Source organism: Cyclopterus lumpus, chromosome 1 (assembly GCF_009769545.1).
Source record: "Cyclopterus lumpus isolate fCycLum1 chromosome 1, fCycLum1.pri, whole genome shotgun sequence".
Lineage (NCBI taxonomy): Eukaryota > Metazoa > Chordata > Actinopteri > Perciformes > Cyclopteridae > Cyclopterus > Cyclopterus lumpus.
The window spans coordinates 22,254,949-22,279,181 of record NC_046966.1 but is presented as its reverse complement, the minus strand read 5'-3'; the positions used below and the strand labels follow the sequence as shown (position 1 = coordinate 22,279,181).

Here is a 24,233-nt window from a genome sequence, read left to right as displayed (position 1 = left end):
GTTCACCATTATCTGAGGAGGATCTGTGATTTATACATTTTTAAAAACATTTTTTATAGATAGTCAAATACGAGTATTGAATAGGAAGAAGTAATTAAATGTGTTTATATTCATAGCTTCTTTAAATTTTTTAATTTAAAATACTTTATTATTATCCAAAAAATATCTGAAGTATAGTTTTGATGTACGTATACTTAAATGGCTCCTTTTTCCCTCTATACCTCTCTCCAATACATTCAGTACAAATACAAATTCAGTAACACATTGTAGTTTTTACTATATAGTAATAAAACTAATAAAAACTTGCTCCACCTCAACTAGGTACTAATAGCAGTGAGATGCTGCATACAGTACATATGAATGCATAAGTATTAAGAATTCAGTGCTAAAATATATAATAATGCAAAACTCACAGGGGTTAGTTTGATATTTGATTTGTGTCCCTTGTAATGATGTGATCATTCAATGTGTACTTTTAGTATAATATTACATGTACTTATGTAAAGGATACTTAACCACTTATTTTATCTGTGCTTTATTTATATATATATATATATATATATATATATATATATTTCTTTTTTTCCTTCAAATATATATTTTTTTCAAATATATATATATATTTTGTATTATTATTTCTCTCTATATATATTTAATATATATATATATATTTTTTATATAGAGGGAAATATATATACATATATAGAGAGATAAATCATATTTATATATAATTATTATTTCTCTCTCTCTCTATATTTTTATTTAATATATATATTTTTGTATATATATATATGTATATATAATCTTCTGGAATATATGTATATATAGAGAGAAATATATATATATATATATATATATATATATATATATATACACACCAAAAAAAAACTATATATATATATATATATTGGTTTATTATCTCGTATGAACACAGTACCAAAATAAGTACTTGAGTAACGTTTCATGTACTTCGTTATTGTAATCACTAAATAAATAAAAAGTACAACATTTGCGTCTGAAAAGTAGCCAAGAAAACGGTCTTACACGAGTAAAACTGCCTCCTAATTGTCCTTAAAGAGCGGTCCTCGTGCTGAAGGGGTGTGTGTTGCTGTGACGGCACCGGGTCAGGAGTGCGACTGGGCGTGAGTGTCACATGCCACCGCTCAGCCTGCAGCTCCACCCCTCCCCTTCCTCCCTCCCCGGAGGAGACGCGCACACCCCGGGCTACCGAACTTCTCTGGACCCCGCAGGAGACGGACGGACAGACCGCAATGGCGACCGCTGACAGCGAGGCGACCTTTGAGTCGTGGCTGAGTAAGTACGACGTGATGCACACAGAAGCGTTTGGTTTCTTGTCGCTTTTTTTACATTTTTTTAATTTTAATTTCTTTTTTTTCTCCCCTTTTTAAGCTAGCGTCACACTAACGGTCGGCACGCGCCGTCAAGTTTGACTTAATAGTTAACGTTGTTAATTTTTAAATTCTTGAACGTGTCGTTTTATTATTATTTATTATTATTATTTTTACTTTTAACTAAATAAGTTTGGGGGTTATTGTGCACGCAGAGCAGTATCTGTTCGAACAGGAAGTTGGTGAAACCACGCGCGCGTCGTGTTGTGTCTGCGCGCTCCTGTGCACGCGCATTGTGCCGGAACGTTCTTCAGTTGCCGAATGAAGTTTTATATTTGTTTTTATTTTAGCAGAATTAGCATTGCTACCATTCAGAAATACACACAGACGAGTTAAAGGCCAACATGTAAACATATACCGGAAAGTAAACAAGTTTACACAGTAAAATGTACTTACAAGTGAAAAGTACTGTGAATACTGGTATTAAATTAAATTTGATATCCTCTTTGCATTTCTTAAGCTTTATAGAAAATGTCAAAATTCTTTGTTTACAATGTGGCTCACCATTAGAGATGCAATACGATTATACGGCACTATTTATTATGAACAATGCAACATCTGAATCTTCAAAGTAAATAATAAAAAAAAACTCCATTTAACAGAAAAAGGAAGTGGAGAAAAGTCTAATGAAAGTAAAGTTGTCGGATATTAAAATTAGTCTTCATTTTTTTTTTTTTGTCAAGTTGAAAAGTACACTTTAATATCTCCTCCTTTCATTTTCACTTCCTCATTAAATTGTGTAATTGTTTGCAAATATTTGAGGCGCATTATGACGTTTCTGTTAATATAAATGTTTGACCCGTTTCCTCTCGGGGGGGGGGATTCCCAGACCGGGCCACAGACCCAAACAATCAGGAGGACAGATGGGACTGCATCCAGGGCTTCTGCCAGCTGGTCGACCAAGAGACGGACGGGTAAACTGAACGCATGTGTTGTTCCTTTTTATTATCATTACCTGCTTTTAAAAAAAATGTTATGTGTATCGTCGCACGCACCGCTGCGTAGATCCCCCGGATCGTCTCGCCGGCTTCGAACCCCCGAGCGGAAGTCTTCCGGGCAGGAAGCCGTTTGCTTCTGGAAGTTACTTTTATCGCAATTGTGGCATTCGAGAAAGAGTTGCTTCACGTCCACGTTGCAGAAACGGCCTCTAGGTTACACCATCATGCAGGAGGAGGAGGAGGAGGAGGAGGGGGAGGGGGAAGACTCTCCTATCTTCTCTTATTTTCAACAATATAAATGTCTTCATGTAATGTCTATTAAAAAGCGAGCTTGAATGTAACAGTAGACACGTTTCTTAGGTTTTCATCCGCTCCCCTTTTTTTTGGTAAGCTTTAAAATCAAGCGTTGCCGTGTGTGGATGTTTTAATGTGACCTTAAATGTGACCTTTCTGCTTCCAGGCCGCAGGTTGCCATTCGTCTCCTCGGCTATAAAATCCAGTCTCCGCAGGAGAAAGAGGCGCTGCAGGCTCTCACTGTAAGTCATCCGGTTCTTCATCTCTACGCGTATAGGACAAGGGATGATAACGCATCACTCCGTTTTTTCGTCTTGTGAAGTTTCCAGAAGCAGCAAGCAAGCAACTTCTTTTCACCCTTCTTTTTAAATTCAAACAAGACATTTAACAAGTTGGTTTAAAAAAAAAAAATAATAATAATAATATCTAAGTAGCATGTTTTTATAGTTTTTCCATCTGTGCTGACACACAGTGTACATCTGTTTGTATTTAATGCAATTTATTATGGATTCTACAAAAAGCACGGGCCATTCATTTAAAAATAAAAGTCTTTGTTCTGACCCTGGCGGCAAAGAATATCAGTGACTAAATATCCTCACATGGCCCCGAGTGACATGAGGGAGTTAATCGAAGCTTCTCGAAGGTCCACGCGCCATCTTAGAAGGTGGTTAACCCTGAAACTTCTTTCATTTTCACATGTTGAAAAATAAAAAAAGCGTTGGTGCTTTCCAGGTTCTCGAGGCGTGTATGAACAACTGCGGGAAGAGGTTCCACGCCGAGGCCGGCAAGTTTCGCTTTCTCAACAAGCTCGTCAAGCTCCTGACGCCGAAGGTGACAACAGAGAGTTCCTTCTGTGTGCATGTACCAACACGCTTTCATTAAGGCCGTTATATAATCCACAGTAACGCAACTGGTCTGTGTAAATGTTTTGTTTTGTGGAATCAAGACTGTTGAGTTTCATTCGCAGTGTCATCATGAATATTATTATAATAATTTAGTGCTTTTACACAAGTGAAAAATCAACAAAGAGCTCAACGGATTAATCCACTTTCAGTAATATAAAAAGTGTAATCCAGATGAGCTCTGGGATAAAAAAAAAAAACGAAGCAATTTAAAATCCATTGGGAAAATTATACTTATATATTTAGGATCCATAAATGCAAATCTGAAGATCCAAACACCAATTTTAATCCAAATAATAAGAACCCCCACCCCCCAAAAAAATCCATCACAATATCGATCAGTTCTACTCAAATTATTAACAACATTTTGGCCCTGAGACCTAAATTCATTCAAAAATAAACACATTCAAGCCAATGAGCTCTTCACATAAACAAATCATCTACTAACCTAAAACAATATAAATACACTGCGAAATCAAGTAGAAAAATACAACTCCAAAAGATCCAACACGGATGAAAGTTTACCGAGTTAAAGACTAAATAAAAGAGTTGCTCCCTAAAGGGATCGGCCCCGACGTGACTGACCTGGTGGATCTTTTGTCCGAGCAGTACTTTGGCGCGTGGACTCCTCAGAGCGTGAAAGACCGAGTGACGGAGGTCCTCTACGGCTGGACCCTGTGGCTCAAAGACGAACCCAAGATCCAGGAAGCTTACGGCATGCTCAAGAAACAAGGTCTGGATATAAATATATAGTGTAAAGTGTCCCTCTCCCAAGAATAAAACCATCATCCCCTTCTTTTTGTTGTTATTTCAGGTATCGTGGAGAAGGATCCCAAACTGCCAGACACGGTGATAACGGCGCCCGCGACGCAAAGAACCACAGACTCTGTTTTCGACCAGGAGGACAAGGCCGCGGTGAGTTGTTTGCGTTCAACGTCCGCTAAAAGTTTTCATCCTGCTCAAACCCATTTCTGTGTCTCGTCATCAGCTGTTAGCCAGATTACTGAAAAGCACCTGTCCCGAAGACCTGAAAACCGCCAACAGACTCATTAAAAGCACCATCAGAGAGGTGAGCGGTGCTGGTGGATTGCATGTGATCATTGTACGAGTTTGATATTCATTGGTTTATGTTTGTGTGTGTGTGTGTGTGTGTGTGTGTTTCAGGAGCAGGAGAAGGCAGAGAAAGTGTCAAAGCGTGAATCGACTCTGAAGGAGGTGGAGAGCAGCACCCAGCAGCTGAGGGAGCTGCTGGACCGGCACACGATCGCCGGGACCTCGTTACAGCCGAGCGACGACGTGAAGGCATGTCGCACTTTTTTTTTTTACAGGCCGCCGATCAATGGTGGTTCAAGGTTGACCACAACGGTACAGTTATATGTACCTAAATGCTAAAAGCTTAAGAGGGGGCAGCCCTAATATAATAATAGTAATAATAATAATAATAATCCCCCCCAAAAAATGTTGTGTTAATGTAACGTATAGGGTCTCAGGCCTTAAAAGGCCATGAGGACTTAAAAATCAGACTATCTCATATCGGGACTTCTTTTCTTTTTTTTTTTAAACAGCGCACCTGGATAAATGAATAACGCTACAAAAATCATGTGAATTATGTAGATCACAAAAATGTGCGATCCACACAATCATCTGTGTGAATTCGGCCATTTTGCTTCTCTTCTCTTCGTACAACTGACACACGCCGGTCTCTCCTCCTCATCGTCGTTAAATAGAAAGACGGTGCTGTCCGGTTCACATTTGGACCCGAGAAACATGCAAAACATTTTTTTGTGGAGGTGTAACTCAACATTGGACCCCCCCTCCCCCCCCTCGCTGCAGGCCTTGTTCGAGCGCTGTGACAGACTGAGGCCCGGCTTGTTCCGCCTGGCCAGCGTCACGACGGACGACGACGTCGCCCTGGCGCAGATCCTGGCGGCCAACGACGAGCTAACGCTCACCGTTAACGTCTACAGAGACCGAGTGGGGAAGAGGGAACGTAACGGGGGAAGAAGCGAGGGAGGAAATGAGGGTCGAAGTGACGGTAGGCCTCGTTTTGTTCTTTCTTCGTAGTCGACCTCGTGTTCTCTCTCGTTTTGAGTCTCGTTCCTTCTCGTTACCCCGCAGCTCCGAGGAGTCCCAGAGAGAACAAAAGCTACCACCTCATCGACCTGTCGGCCCTGGACTCTCCGCACGAGCACAGCAAAGCCGATGCACCGCCGTCCTTCGAATCCTCCTCAGCCATGTTGTCCTCTCTCCTGGAAAGTACCTTCCACCCAGCGGCTGAACGGGATTTAAATGAATTAGGTAGGCTGGCATTCGTACCGATGTTCTACTTCTCTCTGGTGACTCGTAACGTAATGACGTTCTGTCCCGTGACTCCAGCGTTAGGTAATCTGGACTCAAAACGGACTCGAGAGACCACGACGTCGTATTACGAAGAACTGCTGCAGGTGAGGCTCGTCCTGCGTAGAGTTTAAAGATTTTAATATCCTATCGAAAAGGAGTGTTTTTAAACACAGTTTTATCTTCTTCAGCTTAATGGAGAAGATCAGCTGGAGAACGGTGGGAGAGGTGTTGTGCTGAGAGCTCGTGGATGTGGGGGGAGCGACGCGTCGTCTAATGGGACCAGCATTTGGTAAGGAGGGGGGGGGGGGGGAGAAAGGAACCATTGTAGGCCATTTAAAAAGAAACTGTCTGTAACGGAGTCGGACCAATAATATCGGACCGCCGATGCATGTCGCTGGACACGAGATTAAAATCAGTAAACTGTAACAAAATTACCAGCTTTTATCAGTGCATGTGACTCGCATTCCTCTCAGTTTTAATCGGGTTTACTGTCCTGCTTTTCTTCTGGACTGTAGAGTTTATTGTTCAGCTGCAGATACTCCGACATGCATCCTCATCACGTTATTTGTGTTTTGTTTTGTGCATTTATGAGAGGAACACGTCACGTCATTCACAGTTTTTTATTTTTTTTTTAAATGTATTTATTTATTTATTTATTTTTTTTAGTTTCATGTGTTTATTGTCTTATTACGAGCTCGTGTTCTCCGGCTTTATTCGCGGTCTTTATTTCTAAAATGACCTTTTTGTTTCGTCAGGTCACTCCCTCACCAGCAACAGTTTACTGCAGCGTCGGCGTCACCGTCCAGGTCGCAGAAACAACTCGGCGAAATGTCTGGATGTCCAGTGAAGATCGAGGAGAGCTTGCTGACCCCAGAACTCCTGAAAAACATCTTTGTGCCAATGGAAACCATCAAATCCAGTATGTTTATTTTGAGAAACAGCCGGCTGAAACTTTGCTTTTCATGCTTCCTTTTATTATGCGTTTATCGCCCACTGGCTATTCTGGCTAAATGTCTGGTCCTTCTTCTTCTTCTCCTTCTTCTTCTTCGTGACAGGAAATCTTGAGCCGATCACTGTGTCCGATCATGGCGGCGTCCACGTCTCTCTGCATTTTGCCAAAGACTCTCCGCCGGGTCACCCGGGCGTCGCTGTGGTCGTCGTCTCCGCGGTGAACACATCCGCCCTCGACGTGCAAGACTTCCTGTTCCAAGCTGCTGTTCCAAAGGTAAAAACATGCAATTCATAGTCTCTCGTCTAGCTCACTAGTTATATATATATATATATATATATATATATATATATATATATATATATATATATATATATATATATATATATATATATATATATATATATTTTTTTTTTTTTTTTTTTTTTGAGTACTTTGCTGGTTTAATTTTAAAATAAGGAGCACGGATGGGACTTTAAACTCCTTCTGCACTGTGCGACTGACATGTTTAAAATGTTGATGATTTATCAGAATCAGCTTTATTGATTTTCACAAACAATTTTGCTCTCGGGTTAACAAATCGAGCAAAGATGAACACGTTGGTGTTTCTGAGCCGCGGTAACGCCACCTGCGTTGCGATATTTTAAAGTCCTTTTTGACTCTCAGAGGAACTGATGACTTCCTTTTTTAATCATTTATTTCCAACTCACTGGCAATTTTTATTTCTGCAAGTGCATTTTAAAAACTCGCCCCTCTGCAATGCATCCAACCCTTTTTAGCTGTCCAACACATTTTTGTTGGACTGTTTAAATTGCAAGTCCCATTTTAATATATATATATATAATTATTATTATTATTATTATTATTTTTATAATATATATATATATATATATATATATATATATATATATATATATATATATATATATATATATATATATATATATATATGGAATCCTGAGAATGTGAATTCATGATGATAATAACCTTTGGTTTTAAAGTCCCTTTCATGACATAATATGCAGCTCGAGGTGCTTGACGAGAGAAACATGTTGGTCGAACAAAACGGGTAATTTAAAGATGTCTCCATAAGTATTAATTGTACTTTTTGACATCCTCTAGATTAAGCAATTAGCAGTGGAAATATATGCAATAATGTGTCAATAAATTGAGTCTCTTGTACTCATATTCAAGATATGTTATTGTCACATGCACAGTTAACAGACAGTTACTCCGTACAATGAAAAGCGTACTTTGCTCGGTCCTCCTTCCACACAGTATTACAATAACTTAAACTTACTTTTTGAACGTTCTTTCAATTGAAAAATAATCCATGACATGGTTCTAGGCAGCTGGTACATCTGCACCTTTCAGTTTCATCGGGTTACCGGCGCCCCCTCCTGGAGCCACTTCAGATTGACTCCCTCTGTGAAACATTACATTTTGCTGACCTGTTTCCCATACGAATGAGTCGAATACCTATTTTTTTTAAATGCCACTTTATATTCCTGGTCCTGCAGACCATGCTGGTGAAGCTCCAGCCCCCCTCGGGGACGACCCTCCACTCCTACAACCCTCTCCTGCCTCCGCCGGCCATCTCCCAGGTCCTCCTGCTGGCCAATCCTCAGAGTGTGAGTTTGGGGAGCGCCGTCGATGCACTTTAACACCTCCACCTGTTAGGGATCGAGCGCCACACTTCACTGGTACTCACGGTACCGTCAAACGTACTTGTACATTAAAAAGTCATAGTGTACTTCTGTCATAATGAAGACATGTTTCCCCTGTTTCCTTTAGCGGAAGGTGGGTCTGCGCTACAAGCTGACACTGACGCACGGAGACCAGCGGCTCAACAAGAACGGAGAGATTGACAACTTTCCCGACTGGACCTCTTTGATCGGCCGCTGAAAGAACTTTATGGACAAAAATAAATAAATAATAATAAGTTTGGAGAGGAAGGTGAAGAAAAAAAACTCGCCAAAAAGGTGGGAAACGTGTGACCAGTCGATATATCAAAGCTGTATTTTAGGGAAATGTAAGATGTCGTGTTTCCTGATTCGTTAATGATTAAAAAAAAATTACTCTTTAGATCATAGTTACAGTTCGGGCGTCGTTGGTCTTCTGCGGCCTGTTGTTGAGGCGCAGTTTGATAGTGTGTGTGTGTGTGTGTGTGTGTGTGTGTGTGTGTGTGCTGACGCGTGGCTGGTTACATGTCTGCACATAAAAAAAAAAAAAAGAGGTATTTATTTACCCTTGCGCATTTGTGACGTAAAAAAATAATTCCAGTGCCTTTTTTTTTTTTTTTTAAGATGGAAGTTGTGATGTTTTTGATGTATATTTATGTTTATGTTAACGAGGTCGTCTTAAGGAGTCGACATTGTAATTGCAGGTGATTTTGCTGGATTTGATGAAGAAAAACGTCATGATTTCAAGATCACATTGTGTACAATTTAAAAAAAAAAAAACAACGAGAGCAAATGAGGGAAACATCGTCACCACGACGACTGAACTTTGGCAGCATTTAGAAAAACTATATGAATCGAGAAAGGCATAAAGAAATGTGCTAGGACAGTAAAAAAACAACTTAATTATATATATATATTATATATAATATTTCTGTTGAGCAGTGTTGGATCATTCTGGTTGCCAAATAACTCCCTGTGAGAGTTTACATGGTTTCATGTATCGGGATTTCATTATTTTCAAGTATTTTTTTGCAGCTTGATTTTTTTTTTTTTTTTTCATGTGACCAAAGTTGTGAAGATCTTTTCTTAATTTGTGTTAGTTTTGTTTTCTTAAGTTTGTTTTTGGGGGACATGCTGAAGCAGAGTCACTGTTAATTTCATTGGATCAGTGTTTCCTCACCAGCTATTTTTTTTTATTAAACTTTAATTTGTTCAGTTTCCCATCAAGAAAATCTGATTACACATTACGGTGAATTTTTTTAATTTTTTTTCTACATACTATACTCTCAAATTTTCTTTTTCTTTTCGACACATTATACTATTATTATAATTTTTTGGGGCTTTTCTTTTGACATGCAAACACTTTTTTTTTTTTAGATCCTATACTATGACTTTTTCCAACACAGTATAATAATATTTTTTTGTATCTTATTCCACATACTATGACTTTTGTATGACATTTTTGTTGTTTTTCTTTCTAGAATACTTGAATGCATGTCTGCATACGATACTATGACGTAAAAAAAAAATGTTAACACGGTTTATTATGACTTTTCTTTCTACTATGACCTTTTCAACATAGACTTTTTTCCCCACATACTATCATGACTCTAAAGACACACGACACTATGTATTTTTAGCCTTCATGAAATAGTATACTATTACTTTATTGCATTGTATTTTTTATATACTCCAGTATGACTTTTTCATGCCGATTTAAAACTTTTTTTTTTTTTTAAAAAGCACTATAAGAAAATTATGGACCTGCAACTGAAAACACCAATCCATCAACTTCATTGATCATATTTATTATATGACATCAGCAGATTAAAATACATGTTTATTATGTACACATATGTAACAGGGGTGTTAGATAAAGTGCCAAATTTCATTTTTTTAAATTATTTTTTTTACAAAAACAAAAAAGAAAGGAGAAAAAAAAGGCTTTTTTTTTGTTTTTGTGGAAGACCGTCACACCCGAGTCCCCGGGTCCCCCCCACACCTCACTGCTTAACGGGCCAGTAGACTTGCTGGTCGTGGGTCAGTTTGGCCCGATTCACCCGGGGAATCAAACTCCCAGTCTGGTCGCGGTGAAACCGTCGTGATGGCGTGAATACTGGGTGTTTTTATTATTATTATTTTAAAACATGAACAGACATCCACACATACGACAGGTCGGCCTTCAACCGAACGGTCCCGATATCGTTCAGAAGCCGGCCTTTTTTGTTTTGTTTTTGCTTTTAATGTCATGTGAGGAGGTCAAAGTTGTTCTCAGCATCCTGTGGAACGTTTCTTGTAGTAAATATAACGACGACAGACATATTCCAGACTCTTTTTTTTTTCTCTCTCTCTCTCCTGACAAATAGGAAGTTGACATTATTTTTAACAGTTGTTGGTCGTTGCGTGTCGGTGAAAGAGAGACGACGCACGTGTGCATTTCAGGGGTGTTTTCATTTCCAGGTGCTACAAAAAGGTTCATTATCCTCCTTTTTTATGTCCTCGCGGCAGTGATGGATGTACAGCTACTCGGTGATGGAGACGCGAGAAAGAGTCTCTCTCATCTCTCTCACTCTCTCACTCCCGGTGGAGTGAGACTCGGCTCCGGTGCCCCGCCCGCCGGTCCGTCCGTCCGTCCGTGAGCCGGGACGTTTTGGTTTGAGACGTCCGGCCGTTGAGCCGGAGAACGAGGTCGTCTGGAGCTCCTCGTCGCCCTCGGCGACGGTCGAAGCCTCTCGGGCTCCGTTCACGTGCTTTTTTTTTTTTATAAAAAAAGAAAAGTCTCGTTAACCTTTTTTATTCACTGACCCCGTTCAGGTGTGTGTGTGTTTGTTTTCACGCCCATCTAACATTCCTCTTCATGGACTTGCTCCTCTTCTGTTCCTCCGACCTCCTCAGCTTTGTCCTCCAGTTCTGCTTCCTCCTCCTCCTCCATCTCACCCTCCTCTTCTAGGTTTCCCTCAGTCTTTGCTGCCTCCTCTTCTTCATCCTCCGCCCCTCCCTCCTGTTTTTCCGCCTCCTCGTTTTCCTTTTCCTCTTCCCCTTCTTCTTCTCCCTCTAGTTCCACTTCTACCTTTTCCAAAGTGTCCTCACCTTCACCTTCCTCAGTCTTCGCCTCCTCATGTTCTGCACCATCTTCTTCTTCTTCTTCCTGCTCTTGATCTCCTTCCTGGAGTTGCTCATTCTCTTCCTTCTCTTCTTTGGTGGTCTCCTCGTCCTCCGCTGCGTCGTTCACTTCATCCGTCTTTCCTTCATGGTCTTCTACTTGTTCTTCCTCTTCTTTTGCCTCCTCCTTCTCTTCTTCACCCTCTCTTTCTCCAGTCTCCCCCTCCTCTTCTTCTTCTTCACCCTCTCTTTCTCCAGTCTCCCCCTCCTTCTCTTCTTCTTCAGCCTCTCTTTCTCCAGTCTCCTCCTCCTTCTCTTCTTCTTCACCCTCTCTTTCTCCAGTCACCTCCTCCTCTTCACCACCATCTCTTTCTCCAGTCTCCTCCCCCTTCTCTTCTTCACCCTCTGTTTCTCCAGTCTCCTCCTCCTCCTCTTCTTCACCCTCTCTTTCTCCAGTCGTCTCCTCCTCCTCTTCTTCTTCACCCTCTCTTTCTCCAGTCTCCTCCTCCTCCTTCTCTTCTACTTCACCCTCTCTTTCTCCAGACTCCTCCTCTTCTTCTTCACCCTCGCTTTCTCCAGTCTCCTCCTCCTCCTTCTCTTCACCCTCTCTTTCTCCAGTCTCCTCCTCCTTCTCTTCTTCTTCAGCCTCTCTTTCTCCAGTCTCCTCCTCCTTCTCTTCTTCTTCTTCACCCTCTCTTTCTCCAGTCTCCTCCTCCTCTTCACCACCATCTCTTTCTCCAGTCTCCTCCTCCTCTTCTTCTTCACCCTCTCCTCCTCCAGTCTCCTCTTCTTCTTCTTCTTCACCCTCTCTTTCTCCAGTCTCCTCCTCCTCTTCTTCTTCACCCTCTCTTTCTCCAGTCTCCTCCTCCTCTTCTTCTTCACCCTCTCTTTCTCCAGTCTCCTCCTCCTCCTCCTCATCTCGGACCCCGTTGTGTTCGCTGTTGTGATTCTCCTCGTCTTCGTTCTCAGTTCCTTCGTGGCCCTGCGTCCGGTCTGCATCGCCGTGGTTACCGCTGCCCCCGCGGCCGTTGCTCCTCAGGTGGTTGTGGTTGTTGTGCTCCAGGTCGTCCAGCGTGAGCTCGAACTGGAAGCGGTCGTGCTGCAGGTGTCGGTCCGGGGGAGGCGAGGGGGACTGGGGCATGGCGTTCAGGTACCACTCCCGGTTCTCCTCCAGCGTGTCCAGCAGCTCCTGGGCGTCCGGGTGCACCAGGTCGGCCCACGTCTCCCACAGCGGGTGGACGATGTAGTCGATGAAGCCCACCTGGAAGAGAGAGAGAGGAATCGCACCTGAGACCGACGTTTATGGGAACGCAGCGCTTTGAGAAGAAGACTTGATACCGCTCTTGTGTGTGTGTGGTTAAATATGGAATCCTCCTCAAATGGAACATCAATAAATCACTTTATACTTTAGATACACTGTATACACTTCATTTCCTTTATTATTTAAATTCTTAAATGTAATATGCCCTGCTATTTTATTTTATTGTATATTTGTAAAAAAAAAAAAGGGACAAATTGTAGTTTTTACACTTGGGTTTTTGTTTTTTCTATATATTTTTTGGCTATGTTGTAATTTTATGATGTTGTTTATTCTGTTCACATAACATCTATTATGCAGGATATCGTACTTAGTATGTAATGCATTTGTCATACATGCATCCAAAAATACAAAAAAAAAAACACAAGTTTACTTTTATATGACATACTATGGACTTGTGACATAGTTTTTCCATATTTTTGTGACTTTTTATGATTTATTTAATGACTTTTATAAGGCTTTTACATGACACCATACTTTTTTTGCTTGCTTTTATATACTATAACATTTTTAATGACATACACTGTGACTTTAATATGACATTGTATATTATGACTGTTTCATCACCTTTTAGGATGTACTTTACCTTTTTGACTATCATGTGACGGTTTGTTCTTAAACATACAAAGACTTTTTATGGCATACAATAATATGATGTTTTTATTACCCACAGGGTTCGTACGGTCATGGAAAAACCTGGAAAAGTCATGGAATTTCATAATGGTTATTTCCAGCCCCGGAAAAGTCCTTGAAAAAGATTAAAGTTTTGGAAAAGTCATGGAAATTTGTTATATTCAAATGTTCATTTACCGCAGTTTAATTAACAGAATAAAGATGTATATAAATGTTTATTCTTTTAATCAAACTATTGTCTATACTAAAGGTACGGTATACTCATTTATACAACATTTTTGGTCATGGAAGTTTGGTTTAAAGTCATGGAAATCCATTGGTACCTATCATACTATGACATTATGATGAAAAAAATGAACATGTTGCGCTCCTGACGGTCTCTAAATAAAAAGGTGAAGGCGAGCCCGAGCGTTACCTGACTCTTCTCCACGGAGGCGGTGTGCTTGTCGCACATGGCGCTGATCTCCATCCCTCTCTCGCGCTCCTTGTCGCCCTGTCGGAAGAACTCCTCCATGATCCTCTCCGTCCACTGTCTGTACAGCGGCAACGCCTTGGTGGGGTTGCTCAGGTCCGCACAGTGCACCATGTTCCTCAGCACCTACACACACACACACACACACACACAGTGTAGATGTGTGGTCTGCGTCGAGCAGCCGTAACCCGGATGCGTTCGGAGCGCCGGTTACCTGTATCCGCTCCGTGTAGTGGTCCAGGAGCAGCACCCCGGAGCTGGTCACCTTCTTGGTCTCCACCATGGTCTTCAGATCAGCCAGCAGGGTCATGTGCTTGGACATGTCCGTGGCCAACACCTGCAGACGGAGACAATTCATGAAAAGATCCAAACTGATCTCCGTTCCTCATCTGTCCAATGAAAAAAAAAAAAATCTGAGGATATGTGACGAGAGATTGTGTATAAAACGGATTGTATTTTGGGTTTTTAACTTAAAGTCACTCGAAGCTCTTTCTTCTCTCTCGTAGCGAAAACATTTATATTTTCACGTATGTTTTTGGATCCAAACCTTTTTCAGAGATTATTACTTTTTTAAGAAAACTGACGTTTCTTTTTTAATTTTTAATTTTTTTAAATTTTCTTTATGTTTTTGTATTTTTTTTTTTGGTCTGCTGTTTTGTTTTTATGGGTTTCTTTTTTGTTGTTATCGTTGTTGTTGTTGTTTTGTTTTTCTGTACTTTATTATTGTCTGACAAGTCTAATTTTGGTATTTATGTTTAATGTTAATATATTTTAATGAACGTAATAAAAAAAAACTTAAGTGAAAAAAAAAGTTCGACTGAAACTTCGAGTTATAGGTAAACTGAATTAAAAAAAATCAATTTTTTTTTTTAAAGCACATAAATAACACCAACTCTTAAAGCCATCAAATGACTCATGCGGACAAACGTCCTGACCATGTCGATGGCGAGCTTGCGAAGGCTCTGGCGTTGTCGCTTGGTGAGGTTCTGGAAGATGTCGCAGTGTTCCTGGTGCAGGAGCTTGAAGCCCACGGCGAGGTGGTGGTTCTCCAGAACCGACTCATCGTTATACATGAGGGCCAGCTCGGAGTCTGGGGAAGAGAGGGAGGGAGGTCATACCCTGTGTGTGTGTATGTGTGTGTGTGTGTGTGTGTGTGTGTGTGTGTGTGCGTGTGTGTGTGCGCTCACTGGTGTTGATGAGGAACTGGTTGGAAACTCCGGGGTGGTCTACATCGTGGATCGCTGCAGCGAACAGAGCAGCGAGGATCTCGAGGTCGGTGAAGACGGCCTGAAAAGGGACTTTATTTTACGTTTGTATCCATAGAAAATAGGTTAAGTTGTCTGTTTATTTAGTGAGTAAGTAAAATATCGATGTGTGTGTGTGTGTGTGTGTGTGTGTGTGTGTGTGTGTGTGTGTGTGTGTGCGTGTCAACGTACATCAAGGGCCGGCGTGGACAGGAGGACGTGCATGGACTGGGTGACGTCCGCAGCGTGGAGGCTGTTGTGGTACGCTACGTTGCCGTGGTAATGGTCCTCCAGGGTCATCACGTAGGTGACGAAGGTGTCGACCGGGATACGGAACGTCTTCAGCAGCTCTCGCTCCTGATGAGGGAGGACACAAGTTCACACACACACACACACACACACACACACACACACACACACACACGTGTGCACCAACACACACTCGTGTTGCGTACCTGGAAGATGGTGTACAGGACGCAGCTTAGAGGCCTGGTGTTGGAGAATTCTGCTACTCTGAATATGTTGAAACTCCATTTGTCCAGATCCTCCAACTCCTGGTCGAACAACGCACATGAAGACATTTTTTAATGATCTTTATGATGACTTGATGAGAATCCAGCTGCCATGTAATAATAATCATTATATGTCATTAAATGTTGGGGGAAATGGTTCAAATTACATGAATGAACCCCTAACAACAACAACAACCAATTGTGTATACATATATATATATATATATATATATATATATATATATATAGATATAGATACACTGTATATATATCCAGAAATTGAACCGACCAATTAGAGCTGAAACAATTAGTTACAGAAGAAAGAAAAGAAAAAAAACACCAGCTGCTCAAATATTTATGTATACTGAATTCTCTGTCATAGTAAACCGGACTGTTTGCGAAACGAAAACAATCCGTTTGAATAACTTTTTTTCAAATGATGAAAATAATTGTGAGCCCTAAATTGCTTGAAACACGAGGAATTTTCTCACGATTACATTTCATGTTATCGAGGTAAAATGTGAACTTTAGATCTCGTGCCACAGCAGACGTCCCTTTTCGTGTCCTTTAAAATATACTTGATCCTACTGGGAATACCTACGACCTCTACGACCTCTCTGACCTCTCTGACTGACCGACTCGTCCAGTTCTTAGTGGTGATGGTGATGATGATGATGATGATGATGATGATGATGATGATGATGAAGGTGTGTCTGTGTGAATAGAGATGTCAGTGGAATGCTAAAAAGAGCCTACCGGAAGGGTCACGAGCCAAGATGGAAATAAAACTACCCCCCCCCCCCTCCAGTCCCTGGAGGATTTAACTTAACACAGTCCAAGTCTGAACACGGATCGATTTGGTGAAACTGGTCTCGACCTTGGCGAGCTCCTCCTCGTGGTCCGTGTTGACGCCGAAGCGAGGCATGGACGAGCTGGAGAGGCTGGAGCTGTGAGACAGCTTCCGCACGCCGCTGATGTGACTCATGGATTTCTCTTTCAGGGTCGGAGACGGCATCTCCACCTCGTTCTGCTTGTCTACAGATCCATGGGCGGCACGCACACACACACACACACACACACACACACAGATGGAGTTATACCGTCTGTTTGCCGGAGGTCACGAATAGGACGCGGTCCCACTCACCCATGAAGGTGCTGGAGATGTATTCAGACACCTGGTTACCGGAGCGACTCATCTCCGACAGGTGGGACAGCTCTCTGTTCAGCATCCTCTTAAACTGTGGAAGAACGAGAGGTATGAGGCAACGAAGTGCTGGTTCTCCAGGTTCTGGTTCTCCTGGGTTCTGGTTCTCCTGGGTTCTGGGGATAACTGACTAGCTGATATCCAACACACGGCTCTTTTTTGGATACGGGAAGATTGCAATTAAGTGCCAAGTTTTAAGGTTGCAGGAACATTGAGTTTTTAGGACACGACGTTTGAATAACAACATCTCAGGTAATGCTACCTGAGATGTTGTTATTCATACGTCGTGTCATAATATTTTTTAAATTGTAAATGACCGTAACAACAAACAATACGGCAGTAAATCGTAAATAATAACAACTGAATAATTTACATAAACACAGCAGAATATTTTATTTTTAAATGGTTTATTTAACGTACACGTTTATATATTTATTAGCACGCCGACGTGTTGGCTCACCTTGGTGGAGGCCATCTCGCTGACGGAGCGGTGGGTCTGAATGGTCTCCAGCTGGTCCAGGCACCAGTCCAGCTCCTCCAGCGTGTCCAGGGCGAGCTGCTGGTACTGCTGGTCCGACAGGGACTCCCTGGGACTGAGGCACCCGCCCCCCAGAGGAGACCTCCTGAGGACACAACGCCTTTGTTTCACCGCGCCTAGCCATGAGCTAGCAGGTCTTTGTTTGGCAAGTCACCCGTGAGTCCCTTTGCACTCGAGTCCCAAGTCAAGACTGACATGTCCCAACTCAAGTCAAAAGTCAAGACCCAAAGCAAGACCGACAAGTTCCATATCATGTCCCAAGTCAAGTCCCAAGTCAAGTCCCAAGTCAGTTCCCAAGACAAGACCCAAGTCAAGTCCCAAGTCAAGACTGACAAGTCCCAAGTCAAGTCCCAAGTCAAGACTGACAAGTCCCAAGTCAAGTCCCAAGTCAAGACTGACAAGTCCCAAGTCAAGTCCCAAGTCAAGATTGACAAGTCCCAAGTCAAGTCAAAAGTCAAGACCCAAAGCAAGACCGACAAGTTCCATATCATGTCCCAAGTCAAGTCCCAAGTCAAGTCCTAAGTCAGTTCCCAAGACAAGACCCAAGTCAAGTCCCAAGTCAAGACTGACAAGTCCCAAGTCAAGTCCCAAGTCAAGACTGACAAGTCCCAAGTCAAGTCCCAAGTCAGTTCCCAAGTCAAGTCCCAAGTCAAGTCCCAAGTCAGTTCCCAAGTCAAGTCCCAAGTCAGTTCCCAAGTCAAGTCCCAAGTCAAGACAGACAAGTCCAAAATCAAGACTGACAAGTCCCAAGTCAAGTCCCAAGTCAGTTCCCAAGTCAGTTCCCAAGTCAAGTCCCAAGTCAGTTCCCAAGTCAAGTCCCAAGTCAGTTCCCAAGTCAGTTCCCAAGTCAAGTCCCAAGTCAGTTCCCAAGTCAGTTCCCAAGTCAAGTCCCAAGTCAAGACAGACAAGTCCAAAATCAAGACTGACAAGTCCCAAGTCAAGTCCCAAGTCAGTTCCCAAGTCAAGTCCCAAATCAAGACAGACAAGTCCAAAGTCCCAAGTCAAGTCCCAAGTCAGTTCCCAAGTCAGTTCCCAAGTCAAGTCCCAAGTCAGTTCCCAAGTCAAGTCCCAAGTCAGTTCCCAAGTCAGTTCCCAAGTCAAGTCCCAAGTCAGTTCCCAAGTCAGTTCCCAAGTCAAGTCCCAAGTCAGTTCCCAAGTCAAGTCCCAAGTCAAGTCCCAAGTCAAGACAGACAAGTCCAAAATCAAGACTGACAAGTCCCAAGTCAAAACAAATGACAGAAAGAACTTAACTGTAAAAAAAGGATGCAGTGAATCATTTGTCAAATTGCTCGTAATGATTGGTGTTAACGTTTGTTGATTCGGGAAATGAATTGATTAAATACTTTTTAATCTTTGGGCTTGGAGGAAGGTATAAAGAACTTCAAGTCAAAAAGGCTCGAGTCCAAGTGACATCACGAGTCATTGGTGCTGAAGTCCAAGTTAAATTGTTCTTCATCAAATGTGTGTCTCCAGTCTAGAGCTCTGCTTATGCATGTGTTACCAATTCCACATACAATTTCGTAATAAAGCTCCACATACTTATAATGACGAGTAGCTATTATTTTAATGTCGTAAAGCAGCTAGTTGTTCAGCCTGAACCGGTTCCACACGGCCACAACGGGACAAAGAGTTTGGTACTGACTTGACCGGCGTTGTGGAGACGTTGGCGAGAAGGGTGAAGTTGCTCCGCACTGATCGCAGACTGGCCAATACCTAAATAATAATAATAATAATAATAATAATAATAATAATAATCAGAGAAATATACAGTTTTTTGAAATTATGAATGCACACACTGCTTTCAATTGCTAAACATGATAATGTAACCATTTTGCAACAGGTCAAAAATGATGGCCGAGACCACCATGAAACATTTTACACAAAGATTTATGTATTTATTTACTCACTTGAGCAAATGGTGTGACGATGAAATCCTCTCCTGTGTGCCTGCGAGAGAGAGAGAGAGAGAGAGATGGAAAAAGAAGAGTTGATTTTTCAACGTATGACTTCAACCATACACACTCTACCCCCCCTCACCCGTTCCTTCTGTCTTTCTCCCTGCAGTCTCACCCTTCGCTGGCGAGGGAGGAGTTACGTGAGACCGTCTTGGGCGACATGTCGTAGTCCGAGTCCGAGCGGTAGAGGAAGGACTCTCTCCTCTGACCCTGGGGAAAGGAGGTGTGCAGGGTGAGGCCCGGACTCTGCGAACCCAGAGGGGTGTGGCCCGGGGACACGCCATTTTCTGCTTCGTACCTGCATCGCGAGGAGAGGAGGGGAAAAAAGTGAGTGTCTAGAAAAAAGCTTTGTGCAAGGACTAAATCTAATGGTGTGTGTGTGTGTGTGTGTGTGTGTGTGTGTGTGTGTGTGTGTGTGTGTGTGTGTGTGTACCCGTCGGCGTCTGCTTGAGTGATGGAGATGCGCGGCGGGATGCGGAGGGGAAGAGTTGTTGGACGCGACACGTCGCTCAGGACCTCAGGTGAACGCGTGCGGTCTCGGGGGCGGAGCCAGCAGGGTACCTGTAGAGTCAGGAGGAAGGGGGTTTCTATACAATACTCTATTTCATCAACCGCAGGTGTGTGCACGTGAGTTTCTTAACAAAAGAAAGTTATTAATTGTATAGCCGTGACGTTTCCAATCATTTAAGTGCAACGGAAATACAATTACTTTAGTTATTCACATGTTAAAAACTAAGCTGTTGACACCTCAATGACACGATATCACTTTTTAAATGTACACATCCAGCAGACGAGGAGGAACCTTTATTTGGAGTTGTGTTGTGCCCAATGATTTCTCTTCCAGATGTGTGTTTGCTCCTATAGTCAACACCTGCGATGAGCAAAAGACTCTTCAGGTGCTTAATGCTCGACTATGTTCAACAGCTAACAGTTAGCTAGTTGCTAACTGTTGCTGGTGAGAGGCAGTCAGACAATGGGAGTGAGGAGTTCAGACCCCATTCACACATTACCTGCAGCCCATTACAGACCAATTGTTAATGTAAACATATTGAATATTGCATCCATCGCAGTTATAACTGGCCCCGTGCGGGTTAATGCTTCCTTTTCGATACCTGGAGACTAGACGAGAGTCTTCTGCTCCTCCCTCTGCGTAGCTCCGCCCCAAGTGTGGCCCCGGACGTATAAGATCGGCTGTAGCGAGATGACTCCGCCTTCTCCCCAGCGCCTGTTACATCTGTGTCTTTAACCTGTAAAGAAAGAGACTTCAGATTCAGTAATAAAAAATGTAAGTTGCGTGCGTGCAGTTGTCATTTAAGCACCAAACCAAACGGTTACATAATCAAAGACCGTCGAGTGAAGAAACTACACAAAAACACAGGCTTTAAATCATGCTTGTGTGTGTGTGTGTGTGTGTGTGTGTGTGTGTGTGTGCGCGAGCGAGTGTCTTTCCACATCTGGGTCTGGACGACATCAAACGCAGCATGCAAGCAACATGGCACTGTTGCCTAGCAACTGCTGCCATTCCCCCAGTGTTTTGTTGCTACGGGTACTGCAGTGCAGATCAGCCTCCAAGAGCTCAGTCTGTCGAGGCCTTATCCCAGACACACACACACACACACACACACACACACACAAACAAACACACACGCGAGTAGGCGCTATCATCATCGTAATCAATTGAATATTTGCAGTGGGAAACCTTTAAATAAAAAAGGAAGGAGTATCTGATTGACATAGAACCTTCCTTCAGCTCATCTGCACACAGCGGCTCACACGGTGTGAACGGAGGAGGGAGAGGACGACGCGTCCACTCTGACTTCTGAGTGCGTCCACAGACCTTGACTACAAGAACAAAGGGAGCCTTGGATGGATGTGATGAGAGTCACAAGGTTTGTGTGTCATGGTAAGCGTTTAAAAACAACAACAACGCACACACACACACACACACACACAGACACACACACACACACACTGCTCGGCCTTGTGTCCTACTCTCAAAAGTTAGGTGTATCTTCTGGGGTGTGTCCCTGGTCGTTTTTACCCCCCCTCCCCCCGGCTCACCTCTTCTCCAGTCACAGACAGCACGCTGCGGCTCTTCTTCATCCTGATTGGCTCGTTCTGGGCCCCAGGGCGGAGCGTTCCGGAACCCAGGCAGCAGAGCAGGTGGAGAGCCAGGACCGGAGAGGTCAAAGGTCACCGCAAGGTCAAACCGGGGTCAGACCGGGTCGCAACCCGGCCCCCATCCGAGCTGACTCGGACTGGCCAACCTGCCTCGCTCTCGCCACACGCCTCTGGGTCTCCAGGTGGCTGAAACCAGGCGTCGAACCGGCCGTTCGATGCTAAAGGTGCATTTAAATGCAGTCTGAGGCGGACAATCTTTGTTTTGAGCTCGTTTTTTCCAAAAAAAAGCCCCCAGAAAAAGTGGAAGAAAAGAAGAAATCCAGATGAATATTCTCACTCCATTTTAGTGGAAACTACGAAGCTTCTGGGAAAAAATCGGTCCCCCTTCATGGCGTCTCGCTTCGGCCAGACGAGCCAATGGGACGTCGTCGTCGCCGCCGCCGACGGAAACCTCTTCCCAAGTTTTCTCAAATGTTTATCCGACTTAAAGAATTGTTCGCATGACATTTCCCAGTTGTGAACCTGATCCCACATGAATGCAACGATCAATAATCCGGATCCAGCTTGTGGGAGGATTCGCGGCGGGTCTCTCCTGGTCTCAGATCAGCTTCCCATTGTCTGACATAGCCGGCATCCATCCTTTTAAATAATGTCTCAAGTGTGTGTGTGTGTGTGTGTGTGTGTGTGTGCGTGTGTGTCCTCTTGAAGATTCCCCTGTGAGGAAACAGATAGGAAGAGTTAACGAGCGAGCTAATTCTCTCTCTCTTCCCTGTCCTGCTTTTCATTTGATGACTCTGATGCATCGTCCAATGTTTCCCCATACGTGACATACTCTGTGAGTAAGAATGCAGGTATACTTGGATTTGAATGCTCCAACACATGAACAACTTAAAACAAATCACAAAGTTCTTGACTGATATCCAAACTAGCGATTGGTGGTCAAATAAAAAAATTAAAAATGGGGGAGCCCGCATACCTACAGTGTGGCACCAGAGCTCTCTGACGTTATATAATTACCTAGAGCAGTCCGAGATGACCTAATTCCATTTAGGAGGGGATGGATTCGGGGAAGTTGGGGGGGGGGACGACGACGACTTTTACTACTAGGGGTCATGAAGAACACACCGACCCGCTGAGAGCACGCTCACACACATCCACCGCGCAGAGCAGAAAGAACACGTAGAGAAGTAGGCTGCGAGAAATCAACAAATGCAGTGACACAGTGACATATATATGCACAGACGATGACAAATTAGAGCGAGCGCGCGCACACACACACACACACACACACACACACACACACACACACACACACACCAATGCCACCTCTACTATGGATAAAGCAGCTTATAAAACCAAGCAGCAATGCATCAATATGCAGCTCAATACCAGCCAGACTGTTCTGTTACAAAACACCCGTATATATATATATATATATATATATATATATATATATATATATATATATATATATATATATGTGTGTGTGTGTGTGTGTATATATGCACACATATATACACAATGAAACACGTATATACACACACAATGAAACCATGCACACATGAGGACAGCCCTGCCGTCATGCCTGTCTGCACACGCACTGCAAGAGATATGTCAGACGGATGCAGGCGCTCTCACACACACACACACACACACACACGCACACACGCGCGCGCGCGCACGGTCAGGCCAAAGCATTTAAGGAATAAAAACACACTCACCTTGATCGCCTCAAGATCAATGGCAAGATGGGCCCCGTCTTGCTTTCCTCTCGTCTGTCCTCCTCCCCTCCCTCAACACACACACACACACACACACACACACACGCACACACACACGCACACAAAGAATCTCTCTTTCCTCGCTCCCTCCGCCTCTCTGCAGACTAGCAGTGTGTCACCACCACGCCGAGGAGAAGGAACAAGAAGAAGTGAAAAAAGAAAACACTCGGCGTCCTCATGAATATATCCGCGGCCTCAGCAGCCTCCCTCCCTCCCTGCCACTCCTCTCCCTCTCCCCTGCCACAGTGGTCTCCCCCAGTCTCCTCCCCCACCCCACCCCACCCCACCCCACCACCACCACCGTGGAGAAGCCCATCTCCCCTCCCTCCTCCTGTGTTCATTAATCCCACACAGCAGCCTCCGCCCCTCCTCCCTCCATCGGTACCCCCATACCTTTTCTTTTTTTGGCATCCTCGAAACTCTGCTTCAAGAAGTCCGGCGTCATGTTTCTCCTTTATATAGCCTCCCATTCCCGGAGCAGATTTGTTTTTATTGGAATAAAATAAAGTATTCATGGATTCTCTCTCTCTCTCTCTCTCTCTCCTAAATATGTAGTTTACATTAATGTAAGAAGTCAAGTAAAGGCAGCAATTCCTCTCATTTTATGAAGAAGCTATACTTTTTGTTTTAATGGCCCAAAACGATTAATAAATCATCAAAATAGTTGCAGGTTACTTTTCAGTCAGCTTGTAAAATTGTTTTCCATTCACAAAAGTGAAAGAAGCTTTGCCTAAAAAGAAAAATGTAATTAAAAGTTTTTTTTAAAAACCCGCAGACAGAACGGGCAAACCCACAGATTATGACGATTACGTCACAAAGTTGGACTCAAACTATTTCAC

The 24,233-nt window shown here is 43.1% G+C and overlaps 2 protein-coding genes across 6 annotated transcripts; one reads left to right on the top strand and one right to left on the bottom strand.

Moving 5' to 3' along the window:
• Positions 1–1,116: 1,116 nt before the first annotated feature.
• Positions 1,117–9,751, top strand: LOC117749552 (ADP-ribosylation factor-binding protein GGA2-like). 5 transcript variants are annotated; one of them, XM_034560376.1, is made up of 16 exons: positions 1,117–1,314; positions 2,224–2,323; positions 2,808–2,883; positions 3,374–3,472; positions 4,153–4,276; positions 4,358–4,458; positions 4,532–4,612; positions 4,708–4,845; positions 5,377–5,578; positions 5,662–5,841; positions 5,920–5,987; positions 6,072–6,172; positions 6,639–6,802; positions 6,939–7,108; positions 8,353–8,535; positions 8,627–8,744. In XM_034560376.1, exons 1-15 carry the CDS (start codon positions 1,272–1,274, stop codon positions 8,494–8,496), a joined length of 1,791 nt encoding a protein of 596 aa, XP_034416267.1. In that variant the 5' UTR covers positions 1,117–1,271; the 3' UTR covers positions 8,497–8,535; positions 8,627–8,744. The 5 variants fall into 5 exon arrangements, with proteins under 5 accessions (XP_034416267.1, XP_034416342.1, XP_034416103.1 ...); XM_034560451.1 differs by having other exon boundaries at positions 8,353–8,544; XM_034560212.1 differs by having other exon boundaries at positions 1,118–1,314; positions 8,353–8,463; positions 8,627–9,751.
• Positions 9,752–11,271: 1,520 nt separating this feature from the next.
• LOC117750316 (cAMP-specific 3',5'-cyclic phosphodiesterase 4B-like) lies at positions 11,272–21,595 on the bottom strand. The gene is made up of 15 exons (XM_034561511.1): positions 21,534–21,595; positions 19,608–19,790; positions 19,445–19,484; positions 19,180–19,250; positions 17,460–17,622; positions 16,940–17,033; positions 16,673–16,830; positions 15,739–15,837; positions 15,476–15,640; positions 15,227–15,326; positions 14,975–15,129; positions 14,254–14,376; positions 13,983–14,165; positions 12,684–12,877; positions 11,272–11,462 (listed from the first exon to the last, which is right to left on the bottom strand). Exons 1-15 carry the CDS (start codon positions 21,593–21,595, stop codon positions 11,357–11,359), a joined length of 1,896 nt encoding a protein of 631 aa, XP_034417402.1. The 3' UTR covers positions 11,272–11,356.
• Between the last annotated feature and the right edge of the window lie 2,638 nt (positions 21,596–24,233).